The sequence below is a fragment of the Mya arenaria genome, chromosome 5 (assembly GCF_026914265.1).
Source record: "Mya arenaria isolate MELC-2E11 chromosome 5, ASM2691426v1".
Taxonomy (NCBI): Eukaryota; Metazoa; Mollusca; class Bivalvia; order Myida; family Myidae; genus Mya; species Mya arenaria.
In genome coordinates this window covers 50526385-50547970 of record NC_069126.1, presented here as the reverse complement: position 1 = coordinate 50547970, position 21586 = coordinate 50526385, and the positions used below count along the sequence as shown (strand labels likewise).

Sequence of the window (21586 nt, the reverse complement as noted above, 5' to 3'; positions counted from 1 at the left end):
GATTCCTTGTTGCTCGACAAACTATAACAGCCTGCCAGTCTTTAACTTCATCTAATCTTAGCTCGCACAAGTTCATGTCCGGGCTTGATTGCTCATAAACAGAGAGGGTTATGTTCTTATAATTATTCAAAGCTTCTGAATTATAAGAACTTATCGTAAAAAAAAGGTGAGTCGTCTCTAACGATAACTTTTTAAAATCGACTTCCATCTTTTGACTGCCTGCTGTTCCTGTTCCATTAAAGATGTCACCAGAATGAAGTATTCCTTCGAATGTGTTTTTTCTTTTGTAGTCACAAATGTCTACATGTTCGTGTCCACTGAATATAAAGCAAGTGCAGTCTACGCAGTCTTTTTTATTGTAAATAGTTTTCGGTTGAGACAGTTTTATCCGAGACAAGAACGTTTGCTCTTGTATTTCCGGAACCCTCCATGAGAGTTCAAAAACGATATATTGTATTTCATCTTCCGTTATTGTATGTAACAAAATAACCAACGTAAGTGAAGATCCACTTGGAATATTGAAATCGGTCAATTTGAAAGGAATGGACAAGGTGGAGTAATCCTGAAAGCAACAACAACATCATGGTTATAAGACTGAAAACGTATATTTATAGTACAATGCAATTTGATATGGCAATGTTAATGAGGTATAATTAACAAATACACAACAATTCAGGTGTAGCAAAGACAGTTTACAATAACATTAAACTCATTCATATCTTACTGGAGTGAAGAGTTACAACATTACGAAAATACCATTCTTCTACCATAACTTTCATTTGTTTAATGCAAAAAAGACATACTAACTAGCATTTCTTCATTTCGAAAAAATAGTCTTTGAAGACTTTCATTTTTCTTAGTGACGGCCTTGATTTTTGACTTTAGGCTCAGCACCGTCGACTCCTTGTCACAAGATATCTTGTGTTTTTTTCCAGTAATTAAGACGATGTAAAGATGATATTCTTGGCTTTTTACTATGGCTTGGTCCTGATCAATAGCGTCAACGATGGTCCCATCGTCGCTATTAACTGAGTATTCTTTAAACAAATAATGTAGCTGGGATTTGAAGAAAGCTACACGCTCGTCGTTTTTAAGCACTTGAAGAGGACACTCGGGGCACTTTGATTCATCTTCTACAGATTTTACGATGCACTGTGAAAAATAGATATAAATATCAATATCATAAATCATACTTATTAAATAAATAACATATCTTGTTTACTTTTTAATGAGACTGACACTTGCCTGTATACTTTGAAAACAGAGTAGGAACTGATGTTTGGTATTAAAAGGGTGCTCGAAGGTAGTGTATTTGATATATTTGATGACGTTGAATAACTTCATGTCTATACAGAAGTACCGTTGCTAGGCGATGGCCCTTTATTTGTGAAATACTGACTTTAATAACATCTGAACTTTAAGACCATCTTTACTTTTTTATTTGTCACTTTAGTCCGCTGCTCCCATAAACGTACAGACTCAATGGATAATGGTTGCTGTTAAAGATCAATACCTTGGAGTCAAGTACGTGAAATGTCTAAATAGCTCATGGACACCTGTTATTTATATCAAAAAGTCACCACTTAATTGTATAGTAATATATTATAGCCTACAATTACCGTATACGGTCAGCTTGGCATCAATGACTTGGTTATTTCTATATGTTTGGCAATTCAGGGTTGTTTTTACTTTTAAATACAGCCATAACAGTGTGACAAATTAGTGAACGTTTTATGCAGTCAAAAGAAAAAAAAGCTTACCCGCAAACATGAAAACGCAGGATGTTGACATGCGTTAAACACTGTTTGTGAAGGAAACTCATTTATGGGCTTTTTCACTCTACATGTAATGCACTCCATGTCCTGCAATGTACATTGTAAAAAGATCTTTAAAGAAACAATCCATTTAACAAACCTGATCCTGTTATTATACATATCTGAAATCAAAAACAAATTAAGACGAAAAAAATCTATATAACCGTGAAATTGCATATCTTTTATGGACAAAAAAGCTCCAATTGAGAAGCAACGATGGTAAAAATGATCGATTATAATCAATCACAACATATATTTTATATTTTGTAATGGTAAGATGACATGAAGTGAAATCTTAATGATAAGGAATCGTAAAAGATATAGATAATACGTCAGGTCATCTTACTGACAGAATAAAACCTGTTTGGCTGACCCATTGTCAATCCGAAAACTGACGCAGGGAGATTGATTTGATGAGTGGCAGTAGATGGAAATTCTGAATAATTAAGCCTAGTACTTGATAATAATCAATCACTAATATTGGCTGAAAATTTAGGTTGTATTGTACCGATGTTTTTAAAATATTTTTAATGATGTCCTGATGTCTGTCAATTTCTCTCTCTTACTGAGGGTTCAAATTGCATGTTTTGTATGGCAAACTATATCCATTTATAGCGGCTTACAAAGTAAGTAGATGCTAAGGGCATGGTGGCAAACTATTGATACATGTAAACATATTGATGAAATACATGTTGTTATGATCTGCGATAAAGAATATGACACAATAAACTGACTTCAAACATATAAAAGTGTGTGATATTTTATTTAAGGCATCAGTACATGATGTCGTGCTTCTAATTGCATATTCGGAACAAAATAAACTGGATTGTCTACATTTATGAGAAGTATAGAAACAATAATGGTTTTGAGCCGAAATGATTCAATCTATGGAAAATGAGAGTGTTTAAATCAGCCATACAATCATTAAATGAAGTTTAAACACAGAGAGCAAACTATTCCTAACAAAACAACTTACCGAATGTCAGATATATATCAAACAAAATAGTTCACAGTTTTATCCGCAAATGCAAACATAAATTCATTGAATTTATATATGTTTTCAGGTGATGTATTCGTCACAAAGCACGTGATTGTATACGTACCACGACACGTGATTGGATACTCGCCTTTATATTGCATGAGACGCATGCGAGGGTAAATCTATTCACGGTTAATCTTTAAACAAGTGAATAAGCATGGATATAAATGTAAAGGTATATATTTGCGATTTATATTTTTAATCTTTATATTCATAACTGATTTTATTTTTACTGATCGCATTGATCACTCATACTTTAGTTCAAAAATAAGAAGTGACTTTTAATTGTGTGCTTTCTTTTCGCCGTTTACTTAACAGAAATAACCCATTCTTACAATAGATATACAGTCACACTTTAAGGCATAATGATACATTTTATGCATGATTTAAAATGTATACTTGAACATCAAATCATGACCAGTTCAATAGTATTACCAATATTACTGATAATGACTCGAACAAAATAATATTTGGGTATTTACCATATCTATATACTCCGTCATGCATATTGATATCTTCTGATGTTAGGCATTGAAAAAATAGAAGTGTATTAATGTAGATTGATATTGGAAAAATCGTCAGATCGGACAATGTGAAATATAATATGAACAAATACTCTTTGTAACTATGTCACAGAAGAATGTTTTGTTCTAATATAGAACAGAACAGAACGGGCAGTTTATTAAGCTTTATACATTAGTGCACGTCAAAATGCAAAAATGAATAAATATATTCTTGTCACGCAATATATATTGTTGAGCTGTCTGTAATTTATCAATGTGTGAACATTTTCGCAGGCATATTAAACACCGAATAAAATACAGAGAAATTTGTGACTGCAGGTTTAAAATTTATTATAATACACTATTGTCCATTGTAGTAGATAAAGCTTCAACATCACCATGTATCCGTATATTATATGATATGTATTATTGCTCTATGATTTCATCTTGCATTTAGTTTTGTATGTTTATACATATGCATTGCATACCAATGAACAAAAAACAACCTTACTACAGTTAGTATCCATTGAAACAAAATCCTTGCCCGTGAATACTCGAATTAGCTCCTTACAAATATTTTTTTGAAAATGAACATACAAAAGCTTTACGTTTATTTAAGATGAAATAAAAGCTGGAAGCATTACGATGGCGTTCAGCGACAACTACTGCTACGGGACTGCCGTAGATAGCCCAGCATCATTCGAGTCGATGAGGACAAAGGGTATCAATTCATTTACTTATAATAGTTTTTGAAATGGAAAAATAAATATGGGTTTCTTGTACATACAACTAACTTGTTTTATTGTCTATATATCTAAATATATAACGGTGTTAAATATTGATTGTAAGTTAGTACATTGGTTTTAATTACAATGTCATGTCGTAAATATATGTTAAGTGCTCATCAAACGATATATTTCTCTAATTCGTCTTTTAATCTGAGTTTATAAAATAAAGATTCAAGTCTGTAATAGCTAAATTTGAATATTAAACAAGAATAAAGATCTTATCAAACAGGAAAACCTTAATAGATATATAAGATAATTAAAATCTGCCCAAAATACACATTAGCTCATAAAGAAATCCAAAATAACTCAGTATGGTTAAGGTAATTATTCTGCCTAGCTATCTATTCAACCCGTCCTTTGAAAATACACACAGAATAAGGAACATACAAATGATAAAACTATTGTATGACATTAATCAATAGAGCAATTGTGAGTATTGCATGGTTGTGGTTTATCCGCAGCTAATTCCATTACAGCGAAAATTTGAAAAAAAAAATAAAAAAAAATAACAAATATCGAATGTTTTACATTTTGCAGATGAAATTGGAAAAATAGTATTTACTGTTTCCAAGGAGAAGTCCACCGTGACCATACAGAAGCACTTGGTCCGCGTGTTCAAAAGAGAACTGGGGAATTTCATGGATCACTTACATTTACAATATCCGGATACGAAACATCTTAATTTCACTCATGTGTTTTTTACCCCTGGCAAGGAGTGGATAGGGATAAACGTAAGTGGCTTAGAAAAATCAAAAGAGGAGTTTCAGAAAAAACATGATTCACCGAATTCCGTCACGAAGTGTTTGAACACATACTTTAGGGATCGCCGAATAAGAGAACAATGTGGTTTAGAAAAGGACTCAGGATTAGACTTCACATTCTATATCTTAAACAAACAGATTTCTCCGACACCACGGTAAGCATTGTATGCTAACATCCGTAATAACAATGCGAAATATTTACATTAATCACTTGATTTAACTGAGGCACATTTAGTATGTAAAACACATTATATAAGTAAAATATTACACCAAATGCAGCATATTTGTTTTAAGCTGTGGTCCCGAAAGTGAATACAAAATCCCCTGTATATAGTGGTAGAGAAATTGATAATACAAGTTTAAAATATGAAGTTTAAAGACGACTGTATTAGATCTCTTCATTGTTGATCATCTTAAGTTAATAACTTCATGAAATAGGCATGTCTACATTGGATGCATATCTCTCACTACAACCCCATTCGCATTGTTGGCTTTATCTAAATAATTGTCATATATTAATTATTACTGAGACACAAGGAGGCGATGCATTCTTTAAAACGTTTAATACCAGACTGATTTATTCATGATATTCTCAGAAAAACAAGGTTACGAGAGGTCAAGAGGCAGGGACCATTGAGGTCATATACAGTTCACATGACAATAATAATTTCATTTTAAAGGTGTATCGCTCATGTTTGTTCTTATATTATTTATTTGTTTGTCTCTTCAAAGATAATTAATTGATATCTTCAAATACTGTGTTTTCGTAGGAAATACTAAACTATATCCTTATACTCGCTAAATCGCTATTATAATTAGCAACGTTGCTTGTTTTATTTCGTTCGGTTAACAGGCCAGAAAGTACGTCACAAGACAACAAATCCCGTAAATTCTTAAATGAATAAATCATTTGGTTTGATATCGGTTAATATGCGCCAAACCTCACGCTTGCCATAAAAATGTATCTTTAGTTTTCAATGCTTCACAATACAAGCCATCATGAATACATTTTTTCAAATAAATAAACAAAGCTCAAGTCAAGTGATGCCATTTTCACATAGACGTTCTTATGTATGTTTTGTTCTTTTATTTTATCTCTCCTAAAAAGTATTGTATTAAAAACGTCGGCATCGTACCATCAAATGCGTTTCCATTAACGTGTCGGCCAAGTGGTCGCAAGCGATCTCTCACATATATGTCCGGATATGTTTACGCCATATGTTTTCCCCGACACTGGTTATAAAGATTTCGTTAAGCGAGATTGTGTTCTAAAAAGACCTTGTCCGGAAGTGGAAACACTGTAGACATTTGTCACTAAGAAACCTAAGGACACAGTGACGAAGACCAAAATAGTCAGGGAGACTTTTATAATTGTAGAAAACATATGATTACCCCCAAAAATTGTTTGTGCCTCTTACCATCATTTTACAGTAGCTTGTCCGATTATGCTTGTAAATGTGAATTGTATGTACGTAGGTCGTATTTGATATGTTATAATCGGCGTAAAACAATCGACATTACTCGTTTATCCGTATATGATGTCGATTTCATTAGTTTTCAAAAGAAATATTGTATTAGTTAATATCATTTTACTGTTTGTAGCTTTCCAATTGCGAAGTCAAATGACAATACTGAGGTAAATATGCCTTACATGTTGTATCTAAACCTTGCAATGGCTTCAGTGCTATCTCACCTCAGCACAAACTGCTTATTGTTGCTTCTCTTTGCCATTCAGCGTGCTTTTCTGAAGCTACCTCGCTTTGATACCCATATGAAAATTGTGGTAAAAAAGGGTTTTATTTACATTATTTGTATTTTGCATTTGGTTGAAGTCCACTTCAACGTATGTATGTTTCTTTTATCACACGTTAAATGCTACATTATCAATGCCACCAAAACGCCATTAAAGTAAATTAATTTGCACGTTCTTCTGCCCATGTTCTTTGCAACTTTGCATCAAGTATTGACACACTTTGGGCATAATAGTAAGATTAAGAGGCGTATATTTAAAGTATTATCAAGTGCCTCCATTTTTGTCTGAGATAATGAAATCTTTACCACAATGAAATGTTCAAAGTTGTTTTGTCGTAGCGTTTGTGACCGAGACGTTTCAATTGAGATTGAGTTGAACTTCTTAGGAGGTCATAATTAATGTTACATTTAGTCGCTTTGTTAAATTAATAAAATGAACAAGGACAAAATTGTGTATTTCGTTTTCAGTTTAGACTAAAGAAATGAGTTAGCAATTGAACATTACTGGGAATGTCTGAGTTCATCTTATATCAATTAGGAATCCCCATATAAAGCTTGAGTGTAACTGGAAGAATCTTCTCTATTCTATTGAAAGTGGGTGTAGTTTTCTTTTCAATTTAACGATGGTGTTGTACAAGATGTAGTCAAGTTGTAGTATTTTATTGTGCTCTATATTTTTGAATTGATTAGTACCATCATATCTTTATTTTATATCAAAGTCTGCTGTGTGTGTGCCTTTAATCATTTACAAACCTACAGTCCACTAAATAACATTGCACTTACAGAACCACCCATATATCAAAAACGTAATATCATATTATTTTAAATATTTTACTAAAACTAGTAAACTAAAGAATGTTTGTTATTTTTAAATGCTTCTCGTACCGCAGTTTAACGCAATTATGGGGCTTTCTATCATACATCATACAAAACGAAATTGTCTTGTTTCCTCTTAGTGCAGTTGTCAATAGAAATAATGCGAATTTGTTTTATCTTTCTTTAAGCTTTACGACGTATTGTTTGCTTTCAACGTCCCAACGAATGTTGATTTGGACAAAATATTAATCCGAAGTTCGGAAACCGAACTTATCGATGGTCACATGCACAGAAAACGAATGTGGTGCATTACTTTTGCGTTTACAAAGCCTGAAATTGACGAGGTCCATGGGAAAAGATACTATTATGAATTGCATGAAACAAAGAGATTTTTTAGTAAGACTAATGTTGAAACAACGGATCATGATACATTTAAAGTGGAATCATCAGTGGTCCATAGGGATTGTTATGTAGACAATGATACGTTAATAGCGGAGCAATTAGTAGATTTAGTTTTGAGTAAAGAATATGATGAAAAACAAGTGTGCGCCCAATTAGATCGCTTTAAACTCTTGTTTCCCAAATTTGCATGCAAACTTGTACAAAACGTTATTGAAAATATTTCGTTCGACAACAAAGAAACGTTTCCGGGAATCAACTTTTTCCTTGTTATTGAAAGGATATTGAATAAACAGTATCATCATCTGCAAACAGTTTTAACATTGGACCAGGCTAATGCGTTGACTGCCATACTTGTGAGTATGCCGATTGCAAGCTTCCCAGAAGAATGTCAATCAAATATGCTGTGTATCAGTCAGAAGATATTTGAAAAAGCATTTGGAAGTAACTTTTATATGACCACATATCTGAATAGCGTTTGGAATCATTTCTTAGAAGAGAAACATAAGGTTAATGTTGTTGAACATTATTTGAAACACAGATCAACAATTCTTCTTTATCATAACCAAAAGGATTTAAATATTTTGTGCGAAACAATCTTTCAAGACGCCCTGAAAGGATTTGACAGAATGTGGAGCATGTTTGAGGAACTTTTTAAAATCTTGCCGGGCGAAAACGCGTTTAATGTTTTAGTTCATATTGCTAGTGAAAACAAAATGGAAGGTAATTCAGCTAACTTGATAGAAAAACTATCGCCGCATGTATTTGACTACATAAAGATGTATTTTTCGGGAAAAAGTCCTGAAGATGATCTTGACCCAGTTTTGGATTTTATTTTGACATTGAAGATCATTCCAGGATGTGTCAACGAAGAAATAAACTGTCGCATTGAGGAACTTTTGCTGAAATATCTTCCAATACCCCGTGACAAATGTTCGCCTAAGATGTTTGAACCTATAATGAGAATTCTGAACAGTGAAATCGTCTTTGTTTTTACTGAAAGAAAGGGAGAACTGTTGTTGGCTATGGCAACGTCTAAATCAAAACTGGTACGTGATAACTTTTGTCATATTTGCCACAATTTTAAAGAGTTAAAGGCGCCCATTCAAGATATTCTAAGAACAATTCCAATACAAACAACCACACAACTTATCATAGATAATATATGCGAGCTTAAAGAAAGCAAACCACAACATGAAATATTAATTGTCATGTTCAACCATTTAAAGTGGCTTCTTGAATCATTTGAACAATTACCCTATGACGATAATAAGATACTTGAACAATGTTTTGAAGTTATACAGTGCTCTACGTGGGAAAGTTTGATAGATGTTACGAAGAGCATGGATACTACTTTTCATAAGTTTCCAAAGATAATTGATAGCCTTACAAAAAACATCGCTGAATCAATTGTCGACAGGTGTCATCGAACCCAAACAGAGCAGTGTCACATTGTTATGCGAATGGAACGAGATGGAAAACTGATCATTGATTAAAGGTAACTCTTCCTTATACAACAATACACTTAATGTTTTCGTTACATCAATGAGCATGTGAGTCTGTGACCGTCCTGTTTTAATTTGGAAGGTTTAAACGAATTGATATCAGAACACAGTCATCTATTGTTGGTTTGAAAAGTTAAGTTTTAGGCCATTTGAAATAGTAATTGTACGTTTCACATACTGCAGTAGCAAGTTCGTAAGGGATGTATGAGTATTATATATTTAAATAAATATTAGAAAAATTATTACATCGCTTCAAATGGCAAAACTATTTTGGGATACATTGATGTTTAAAATAATGAACTAGAAAAACTAATTGAAAATACGCATGTTGTTCAGTCTCAATTTTGAAATGAAAAATAAAAAATGAGTTTGTTTTGCATTGAAAATAAAATCATTTATGTTTAATATAAACTCAAAAGCATATAGACCTGCCAATTTCGGGCCCCAGCGGGGTTTTTGCAGAAAAAACACGGGGGGGGGGTTACACTCCCGCGAGATTTTTCTCCAGCTTTTCAAAAGCTGGGGAAAATCCCGCAATGTTTCAATAATACAAGATTTAAGTTATTTTAGCTCAAAACAACATCTTATATCAAATGCAGCATTATGCTTCGACACCAGAAGTGAAATAACGCCAAACAAAAAAAAACAGCTTTCAGTACGGGGATAAAACTCCCAGATTTTACCGAAAATGCACACTTCATAAAAACGCCCACTTCTGAACTATTATATTATTGTTATGATGTTAATTATCACTTGGTTAAGGATGTTTTTCATTTTTAAAAACAATAGAAATTAAATGTCTTTTTTACGGGAGAAAAACCCAGCAAAAACCGTCCCTCCCCAGGTCCGTGGTATACCGGGCATAGCCGAGGAAATGGGCCGTGTTTTTACCTGCCAGGTGGCCCCGCATAGCCGGGTGAATGCGGTGGTTTTGTCTTTAATCGCAAAAAAAATGTTTTTGTCGCAAAAAATAGCGGGGAATGGGCCTTACCTAGGGTCCCGGGGTGCGGGGGCATTTGGCGGGAATTCTACCATAGTTCGTCCCCACAGGGCGGGGTTTTTGCCCGGGCTTGGCTGGACCGAAAGTCAAAGTCCCCGCTATTCCCCGGACCTGGGGAGCCGTGGTTACAATTAACTGGTGCATACGTCAAACATACAGTAACCAATACTGCTGGAAAATTACGGATGTGTCAGACTAATTATTTTGTGTTTCATCGAAGATAAACAAAATCACCGAGCTTTGCAGAACGATGAATGACACTAAGTTTTGCAAAATGGATATCCTAAACACCCATTGGGTAAGTCATATTTTATTTATTTATATTTTTGTGTGGCTTGTTGAATATTAGCCACAATAATGCGCGTTTAGGGAACTTTTTTAACATTTGGATATTCATTTTGTTCCCTAAACGCCACAAGTCGACTGATCCATACCAATGTAAAATAAATTCTTCAACTGTTACTCCACAATACTTAGTACTTCACTGTTAAATAAAAACACAAAAGTTACACTTTAATTACTTTAGCCAATACCTTTTACTTTTAACAGTGTTAAATGAAATACAAATAATTACTGTGAAATCATTAATGTTCGTGGGCATGAAATTTCGTGGTTTGCCGAAAACAAACAATTTCGTGGGTACTTGAATTCGTGGATTTTCATTTTGAAAAAAATCGAAGATGCGATCGTCCTAGATCGTCTGCATAATATCCACGCGCTGGCCCGTGATTTCCGTCTTCTACGTCACTCGGTTTATGACACTCGCTAATGTGGTACGACATGCCAATTAGTGCATATACCCATGTCACTTATCGATTTAATTGGGAATAAAGGTAATAAAAAAAGATGTACCCTGATCATAAATACAGATAGGGGAAGCCATTGAATGCCAATTAAGAATTTTGCAAACTGTGAAAACACCGAAAAGGTGCGTATATTGTCACGTTCGGTGCTTAGTAACCTTCAATGTACTAGTAATCGATTAATTATTTCATTAAATAAAAAAATCGAGTATGGGCACTCATCACGCACATCTTGTAAACTTGGAGATTTTCATTAACAGCACACGTTTAACCACGTGCTTATAACTGTCATTTGCTGCATAAAACACATTTAATTGATTTGGTTCATTATCTGTAAAAGGCAGTTATAATATATTAACAGAATAATGGTCGTAAGTTATACAGTGAGACAGGTTTTAACACTGTAAACTGCGACCTCTGTAAAGAATATACTAGAGTATGTACATAACAAGGCAATTGAAAAAGTGAATAAAGGGTTTATATTTCGTGGGATCTTGAATTCGTGGATCACCCAACCCACGAAAACGACGAACATTAATGCCCAACGAACATTAATGATTTCACAGTAGTTTAATTTAGATCGACTTCTCTCAATAAAGCATCGCCATTTTGAAACCATCTAGCACGTGCCCGTTATCTTTCTGCTCAATATACTTTGCGCTGGGATCTGTCATTCTCGGCTAGGAAAACAACAAGTGGGATATGGACGCGTAAAGTCGCCAAATCAAAAATCGTCAAAGACTCTGAAGCGGCTGTTATATGGACAAGTTGAATATGTAGTAGAGTTAAGAAATAGGACAACTGGTTAGTTATGCACGTTCAAAACGGTATTCTTCTAATCCCCACTAGAGGCTCCTGGGGAAGGAGGGATATCACACGGCCCTTGCGTGTGCCGCCCATGCCAACACTTGAAACCTTATAATTTTCGGTTCTGAGGGAGAGGCGCTAGTAAAAAGCATACACACCTAGGTTATGCCCCTTCTGATGTCAATTCTGTAACCATGGATCATCTGTTTATCCCTAAACATCTAAACAGGTTTTAGTCCACCTAAATGGCAGTCAACGAGTCTTTTGACGATATTTTTTTTACTATGGCAGTCTCGAGAAAGGGAAAAAAATCCGTGTGCTAAATCAACGGTAGCCTGATCGCCAGATTCTCCAAAAAATGACCCGGCCCGAAAAATTGATTGATTGGCGATAAAATCGTCGGGCTCAATGACTAAAAAAAATATTTGGTGAATGTTTACCTCAACACTGTTTACCAACTATATAATAATTTCTCATCAGTACGGATAATTCCTGTAGCAGTTATCTCCCTTGTCAAAGAAGACTACATTGCTTGAAAGTGATTATTGTGACGGAAATTAACTTCTTTTTGGCAGTAATTGCTCATTCAACATCCTAATTAATTGATTGATGTTTTGATTTTGTTTAGGGCATAATCGAATTAAAAAATGGCTGTTTTTCGTCACAGTTATAGATAAATGTGCAATATTAACTGTCATGTTGTAACTACCCCCCCCCCCAACAACATACACCACACACACACGATTCACCACCAACACCCCCAGACCCTGGGACCTACCCACTGCAATACTTGCATCTTTAACTAAAGGAAAATGTACAGTTCGTATCATTCCTTGTATTTGTCTTTAACCATATAAGGTACTCATATAAAATGCCCCATTTTTTTCTGTAAACTAACTGGCTACGGAAATCTGGCTCAGGCTACGGAAATCTCAAAGTCTGTAGCCCCATTGGCTACCAGGGTACAAAGGTAAATTTCGCACACTGAAAATTGTCTGTACGCAAAAAAGGCGACAAGTGAGAATTAACCTGTGTTTTATAATATTACCGCATCAAAGCGGTTCCGGCCAAGACTTTACAGGGGACAGTATTTTCGTCATGTGACATGTTTATATGTTAATGGTATATACACACTTTGTTTTCATTCTTATGAGCACATTGAACGTTATTCGAATTTGTTAAATAAAGATAAATAAGATTTGGAACCATTTGAACAATTGTGTTGAATGGATACTAACTATTAACTCATTTGGCTACATGTTCGAAAGTATTTGCACCCAGATTCAACTGGGTACAAAAGAACACCATTGGTGACGAAAAATTAAACAATGTAATTATGACATTTGTTGGGTGATATAGTGTAAGGTTTTTTAGTACCTCGTTATGTCATCAGTGGTGATGATAATGATGATGATGATGCTGATGATGATGATTGATGATGGTGATTGATTGGTTGATTGATTGATTGATTGATTGATTGATTGATTGATTGATTGATTGATTGATGATGATGGTGATGATGATGATGATGACGATGACTTTACTATGAGAATTATTTATAGTAAATATACTCTGTAATTAATTATACCTCCTAGTTAACATTATGGATCACACTTATTCTGGACACATGTTATTAACGATGCTCTAAATACATAGAGAAGCGAAGATAACTGTGAGTGCGTGCTTGAGGATTAAAAATCAATTCATTGACGGATTGGTACAAATTTATTCGATAAAAATCAACATGTATACAAAATGGTGGACTGCAAAATGATATTTATGTGAAAATAACGACTCTACTGGTTGAGAAGCAGTTTCCGACGGAAAGCAGTTTCCGACAAATCGCTTTTTCGCGTACCTTCCTTAGATCTTCATAAAGAAGGTACTGCAATTCAACTATATGGTAACTAGGCAATCTAAAGTTGAAATTCTTACCGAGACACGTAAGAAACTTTTATAATTATTAAATGTTTAATGTTTATTTTTCATTTTGTACACAAACTTGCACGTGGGGGATCTGCACGCGCAGCGTATTGCGCATGCGTGTGAACCTAATTTGCATATCTATGAAAAGCTACAAGGTTTTCCTTAATTAACGTATACAAACGATGATCATTGTGTACATATTTGTGAACACTGGTGTCATGCTTGTTTCGCATCTACATTCACTTAAATGTAAACAAACACAAGTTTCCATCAGAAATGAATAAAAAAATCATTGATATTCAGTCTCTGCCTGATTTTCGAGTATGAATTGAATGTCGTAAATTTTAAGGTTTAAATTTTTCGTAAATGCTGAAAAATTAAATAACATTTCTCTTATCACAGTCTTATATTTACTTTATTAAATAAACGGATAATAAAAACACACAACAGGCACCTTAAATATGCCCCGCATTCAAATTGTCGGAAACTGCTTCTCATCATAAGCTAATCAGAACAGTGTAAGTACCCTCTTTGCGCCCCTATTAGATACACTTTATGTGACGTCACACATGTAAGAAATATATCGACAATAGCAGCTTGAGCTGTAGTTATATAAAATATTAACAATTTTAGTAGATATTTAAACACGTTTAAATAATTCAATAAAAACGTTTAAAAACTGTCGGAAACTGCTTCTCAACCAGTATTGTCAAATTCAATCCAGTTTAGATCACTATCGGGTATATTTTGAAGAATTTTGTAATTATTATTCAACATCGATGCATAATATTAGGTCCGTACAGTACTATATATTCTTTTGCCCGGTGTTCAAGCCACAGTGATTTGGTGGGAATGAGCTGAACTTTGACCTTTACAAAATTTAGTGACATTTAACCTAAAATAACGTAAAATATATATTTTTTTCTTCAGCTTCATCAAAGGGGTCACTCCTACCAACTACCTACCAATGCTTGTTTTGTGCAAAATAACTTTTCACTTACATGGTAAAATACGAATATAAACCTTTATGATCAATTTAAACCATAAAATACTTCACTTAATACAATTTCAATATTTTTCAAAACACCACCATTTTTTGCACAAACCCGTTTAGACGTTAGGGATTGGAAGAATCCCGTATAACACGTCTATAATTTTAGACTAAGATTTACCGTTGTGACAACTTTTTATTATTTGTCTTGAAATGAGCAAAATTTTGCGTAAATATCTTCAAACCAGTGATATAAGACTGCTGACAAAAGATCACATCGCTGATTTTCATATTTCCGTTTAAAAATTAATCTTTTATGGCTTAAACCGTTATGCACCAGTCAGTTGTAAACCACGCCCCCCTTCTCCCAGGTCCGTGGGTATACCGGGCATAGCCGGGGAAATGGGCTGTGTTTTTACCTGCCACTGGTGGCCCGCAGTGCCAGATGAATGCGGTGGTTTTGTCTTCGCGCAAAATATAGCGGGGAATTTGCCTTACCTAGGCTCCCTGGGGTGCGGGGGCATTTGGCGGGGATTTTACCATCAGTTCGTGCCCACAGGGCGGAGATTTTACCTGGGGTTGGCTGGACCTTGTCAAAGTCCCCGCTATTCCTCGGACCTGGAGGGGCTTTGGTTACAATTGACTGGTGCATTAGGACTGTTTTAAGAAAAATTCATAACAAAATAAATATTTGAACTTAAATATACAAACACAGTGTACCGTTTGATCTGCATTTTTTCTCATGGTGCGTGTCTGTTTAATTAGTTTGACAGAAATATCAAAACAGTAAATTGGAAACTTAATATGATCTAGGTACCTAAACTGCCAATTTGATAATGCAGACATTTTTAATGACAATCCAAATCTAAATCCAATTTTTGACCAATTTTAATAAAATTTGAAATATAAACCGATTATGAAGCTTTTTCAATTATTTGTTCTACAAAAATAAATAATGATTTGTTAAAAATAAATGAGTTATGAGTGGATTTCACTTCTTGAAAACTGGATTTCACTTCAATTTCCGATCTTTTTATAAAATATGTCTACAACTTTCTTATTTTTGGATCATGTTAAATAAAATTTGAAATATAAACCTATTATGAAGCCTTTTCAATTATTTGTTCAACAAAAAGAAAAAAATGTTAAAAATAAATGAGTAATGAGTGGATTTCACGTCTAAAAAAGTGGTTTTCACTTCGATTTCTGATCAATTTTCGAAAAATTGCTCTTATTTCTTCATTTTTTGACAAATTTCAATAAAATTTGAAATATAAACCCTTCATGAGGCACTTCGTTTCCAATATGTTTACAAAAAATGAAAATTATTAATTGTTCTGAGTGGATTTCACGTTTTGAGTGGATTCCTTTATCACCCTGTACCCTTTATTTCCGGTATTAATTTTCAGGTTACTTTCAGTTTTCGTAATGTCATATACACGTTTTAAATGAAAATCAGTGTCATAGTCATCGGATTATGGTCTTCAGTAAACAACAACAGTTTCACAGCGTTGAAGGCAATAATTATGTATGTGTGTTTTAAGTTATTCATCATTTTGTACTCAAAATTTCGTGTTCAATAATAACTTAATCGGATTTTGAGTTCAAAACTTATATTGAAATTCATGGACACACGACAATTGAACATCTTTATGTGAGTTATTTTTTAAATTCTAAAAAGCATTTCTCAGTTTTCATATATACTCATATCCCCCCCCCCGCAGTGCCAGGTGAATGCGGTGGATTTACCCGGGGGTCAAAGTCTCCACTATTCCCCGGACCCTAGGTTACAATTGACTAGTGCTACACATACATGCACGTAATAAAAATAACATCAGTAAAATCAGAAAATAAAACATTTTATAAGTAAAATGACTTAATTTTCTCAATTTTTTGTTCTTATCCACTTGTAACATGGAAGCTATGGGGGCCGTCATGATATTCTTTTTCAAGGAACGGACCTATAAACCATAGGTTTTTGGTAAAGGCGAGGTCTTGAAAGGGAAACATCTTATTCCACCATCGCTCTAATATAATGACTGGTGCCACATGTGCAGATATGTTTGATACTGCTTCAATTATGTTCTCCCGCAATTTAATCCACAGTGTCTTTTTAGCTCACCTGTCACATAGTGAGAAGGTGAGCTTTTGTGATCACAATTTGTCCGGCGTCCGTCGTCCGTCCGTCGTCCGTCCGTAAACTTTTACTTTAAACGACATCTCCTCATAAACCGCTTAGCCAATTTCATCCAAACTTAACAGGAATGTTCCTTGGGTGGTCGCCTTTGAAAATTGTTCAAAAAATTGAGTTCCATGCAGAACTCTGGTTGCCATGGCAATGGAAAGGAAAAACTTTAAAAATCTTCTTCTCCCAAACCACAAGGCTTAGGCCGTTAATATATGGTAGGTAGGATCACCAAATGGTCCTCTACCAAGATTGTTCAAATTTTGGATCTTGGGTCAAAATTGGCCCCGCCCCGGGGGGTCATGGGTTTTCTCTATATGTTTATAGTGAAAACTTAAAAAATCTTCTCCTCTGAACTTACTTGGACTAGAGCTTAGATATTTGGCATGATTCATCGTCTAGTGGACCTTTACAAAGATTGTTCAAATTATGGCCTTGGGGTCAAAATTGGCTCCGCCCCGGGGGGTCATGGGTTTTCTCTATATGTTTGTAGTGAAAACTTCAAAAATCTTCTCCTCTGAACTTACTTGGACTAGAGCTTAGATATTTGGCATGATTCATCGTCTAGTGGACCTGTACAAAGATTGTTCAAATTATGGCCTTGGGGTCAAAATTGGCCCCACCCCCTTCGGGGGTCATGGGTTTTCTCTATATGTTTATAGTGAAAACTTCAAAAATCATCTCCTCTGAACTTACGTGGCTTAGAGCTTAGATATTTGGCATGATTCATCGTCTAGTGGACCTCTACAAAGTTTGTTCAAATTATGGCCCTGGGGTCAAAATTGGCCACACCCCGGGGCTGATGGGTTTTCTCTATATGTGTTATAATGAAAACTTAAAAAATCTTCTCCGAACTCACAAAGACAAGTAACGTCTTAATTTAAACTGGATAACATATTTAGTACACATACCAATTTTCAATATGGGCCACATACAACAATTAATAACAAATATACATATATAGATACACACGTAAAATCAAGTAGTGACAAGAGCTTAGATATTTGGCATGATATATCATCTAGTTGACTTGTACCAATATTGTTCAATCTTTGGCCCTGGGGTCAAAAAATGGCCCCACCCGGGCGGTCATGGGTTTCCTTATATATGTATATGATGAAAACTTATAAAATCTTCTTCTCCGAAACCAAAAGGCGAAGGCCTTAGATATTTGGTATGAAGCATTGTTTATCGGACCACTATTAAGATTGTTCAAACTTTAGCCCTGGGGTCAAAATTGGCCACGCCCCGTGTTCATAGGTTTAGGTTTTCAATATTTATGTCTCCCCCTCTCTGGGGGAGACATATTGTTTTTGCCCTGTCCGTCAGTCCGGTAGTCCGTCAGTCCGTCAGTCCGTCCGTACGTCACACTTCGTTTCCGATCGATAACTGGAAAACCGCATGACCTAGGATCACCAAACTTAGTAAGGAGGTTGGTCGTGAGGTGTAGAGGATCCTTATTGTTTTTGGGGTCACTAGGTCAAAGGTCAAGGTCGCGGCGACCCCCAATATAAAAAACATTTCTGCTCAAAATCTTGAGAACGGTTTGACCTAGGTTCACCAAACTTGGTAGGGAGGTTGGTCATGAGGTGTAGAAGATCCCTATTGTTTTTGGGGTCACTAGGTCAAAGGTCAAGGTCGCGGCGACCCCCAATGTAAAAAAACATTTCCGCTCAATATCTTGAGAATGGTTTGACCTAGGTTCACCAAACTTGGTAGGGAGGTTGATCATGAGGTTTAGAAAACTCCTATATTTTGGGGGGTCACAAGGTCAAAGGTCAACGTCGCTGTGACCTCTAATGTAAAAAAATATTTCCGTGCAATATCAGGAGAATGCTTTGATCTAGGTTCACCAAACTTTGAAGTGAGGTTGGTCATGATGTCTAGATGATCCCAATTGTTTTGGGGGTAACAAGGTCAATAGTCAAGGTCGTGGTGACCTTCCATGTAAAAATCATTTGCGTGTAATATCTTTATGTCTCCCCCATTCATGGGGAGACATATTGTTTTTGCCCTGTCCGTCAGTCAGTCCATCAGTCTGTCAGTCAGTCAGTCAGTACGTCACACTTCGTTTCCGCCCAATAACTATAGAACTCTTAGACCCAGAAACTTCATACTTGGTATGCTAGTTGGTCATGACTAGTAGATGACCCCTTTTGAATTTGGGGTCACAAGGTCAAAGATCAGGGTCAACGTGACCTTGAGGTGAAGAAACGGTTTCCACTCAATAACTAAAGATCCTTTGGGTCCAGGAACTTCATACTTGGTATGCTAGTTGTTCATGACTATTAGATGACTCCTATTGATTTTGAGATCAAAAGGTCAAAGGTCAAGGTTACCTTCAGGTAAAAAATGTTATGTTGGCAGTGACCTTAAGCTTAAAAATGGTTTCTGCTCAATAACTAAAGAAAGCTTGTACCCAGGAACTTCATAGTTGTTCATGACTAGTAGATGACTCCTATTGATTTTGAGATCAGTAGGTCAATGTTCAAGGTTACCGTGACCTTGAGGTGAAGAAACTGTTTCCGCTCAATAACTAGAGAACGCTTGCAACCAGGAATTTCATACTTGGTATGCTAGTTGGTCATGACTAGAAGATGACCCATATTGATTTTGAGATCACTAGGTCAAAGGTCAAGGTTGCCATGACCTTGAAGTGAAGAAAAAGTTTCCGCTCAATAACTAAAGATCCTTTGGTTTCAGGAACTTCATACTTGGTAAGCTAGTTGTTCATGACTAGAAGATGACCCCTATTGATTTTCAGATCAAAAGGTCAAAGGTCAAGGTTACCTTCAGATAAAAAATGATACGTTGGCGGTGACCTTAAGCTTAAAAATGGTTTCTGCTCAATAACTTAAGAACGCTTGTACCCAGGAACTTCATTCTTGGTACGCTAGTCGGTCATGACTAGTAGATGACCCCTATTGATTTTGAGATCAGTAGGTCAAAGGTCAAGGTTGCCATGACCTTGAGTTGAAGAAATGGTTACCGCTCAGTAACTAAAGAACACTTGCACCCAAGAACTTAATACTTGGTATGCAAGTTGGTTATGTAGATGATCCCTATTGATGTTGTGATCAGTAGGTAAAAGGTCATGGTCACGATGACTGTGAGCTGAAAAATGGTTTCCGATCAATAATTGAATAACGCTTGCGCCCAGGAACTTCATACAATGCAAACTTCGTTTACATTTTCCATGATTAATCAACAACACTTTCTTCTCTTCACTATCTAATATAATCGAATAAACCAAACTTCACTGTTGGTTTGTCTCCAGTCCAAAGTTACAAATTTCATGTCCATCATTTATTTTTTCTCAGCTACGACCACACAATAGGGGAGACAAGCGCTTTTTCAAAAAAGCAATCTCTAGTTTTATATAGTCTTATATAATAAAACTTTAAAAATCCTCTTCTCCAAAATATAAGACCTAGAGCTTTCATATTTGGTATATAGTGATACCTAGTGGACCTACACCAAAGGTATTCAAATTATTGTCCCGGGGTCAAATTGGCCTTGCTCAGGGGTCATTTGTTTTTACATTGTCTTGTCACTTAAACATCTTTTCCTCTGAAAGTAAAGGTCAGAATGACTCCATACTTGATATGTAGCATCCTTACATGGTCCTCTCTCAACTTTGTTCAAATGGTTTTGTTTGGCCCCTTTTAGGGGTCACCAGAGCAAAAAATAGAAAAACCTTTGAACAACTTGATCTTATTAACTGCTTGATGGATCTTCAAGTCTGAAGCATCCTAGCATGGGCCTCTGTCAGGTCTTTTCAAATAATTTTGTTTGGCCCCTTTTAAGGGCCACCAGAGCTAAAATTAGTAAAAAAAACTTAACATTTTCTTCGCATGAACCCCTTGATAGATCTTCAGCAAATTTGGTTTGAAGTGTCCTTGCATGGACCTCTCTTAAATTTGTTCACATAATTTTGTTTGGCCAGGTTGCCATGGCAACCTAAAGGAAAATGTCAACAATTGGTTATAATCATCTTCTCCTAAACCGCTTTGACAATTTTGATGAAACTTCATTGGAATGATCCTTGGTTGGTGCTTTTTCAAAATTGTTCAAAGAAATTAATTCCATGTAGAACTCTGGTTGACATGGCAACCTAAAGGAAAAGTGTCAACAATTGGTTACAATCATCTTCTTCTCCTAAACCGCTTGGACAATTTTGATGAAACTTCATAGGAATGATCCTTGGTTGGTGCTTTTTCAAAATTGTTCAAAAAAATTAATTCCATGCAGAACTCTGGTTGCCATGGCAACCTGAAGGAAAATATAGGCTGTCGTGTCCGTGCTGTGACTTACTCTTATATGGACAGATTTTAAAATGACTTGCCATATGTTTTCGACATACCAAGACAACGTGTCGTGTGCAAGACCCATGTCCCTACCTCTAAGGTGAAAGATACACTAAGTGTTAATTCACAATGGAATGCTGAATGTGAGGACATAAAGAGTGTTGGCTGTCATTTAGTATGATTGTTTTTT

At 35.3% G+C, this 21586-nt stretch overlaps 1 protein-coding gene across 1 annotated transcript; it reads left to right on the top strand.

Moving 5' to 3' along the window:
• Positions 1–3985: 3985 nt before the first annotated feature.
• Positions 3986–5113, top strand: LOC128234038 (uncharacterized). The gene is made up of 2 exons (XM_052947992.1): positions 3986–4077; positions 4682–5113. The coding sequence occupies exons 1-2, from the start codon at positions 4002–4004 to the stop codon at positions 5062–5064; spliced, it is 459 nt and encodes a 152-aa protein (XP_052803952.1). The 5' UTR covers positions 3986–4001; the 3' UTR covers positions 5065–5113.
• The last annotated feature ends 16473 nt before the right edge of the window (positions 5114–21586 follow it).

Bases quoted from the DNA above. Each gene is read 5' to 3' on its own strand.
- LOC128234038 (XM_052947992.1), top strand. From the start codon at position 4,002: ATGGCGTTCAGCGACAACTACTGCTACGGGACTGCCGTAGATAGCCCA. The intron at 4,078-4,681 runs GTATCAATTCAT...TACATTTTGCAG, and splicing joins CGAGTCGATGAGGACAAAGG to ATGAAATTGGAAAAATAGTA.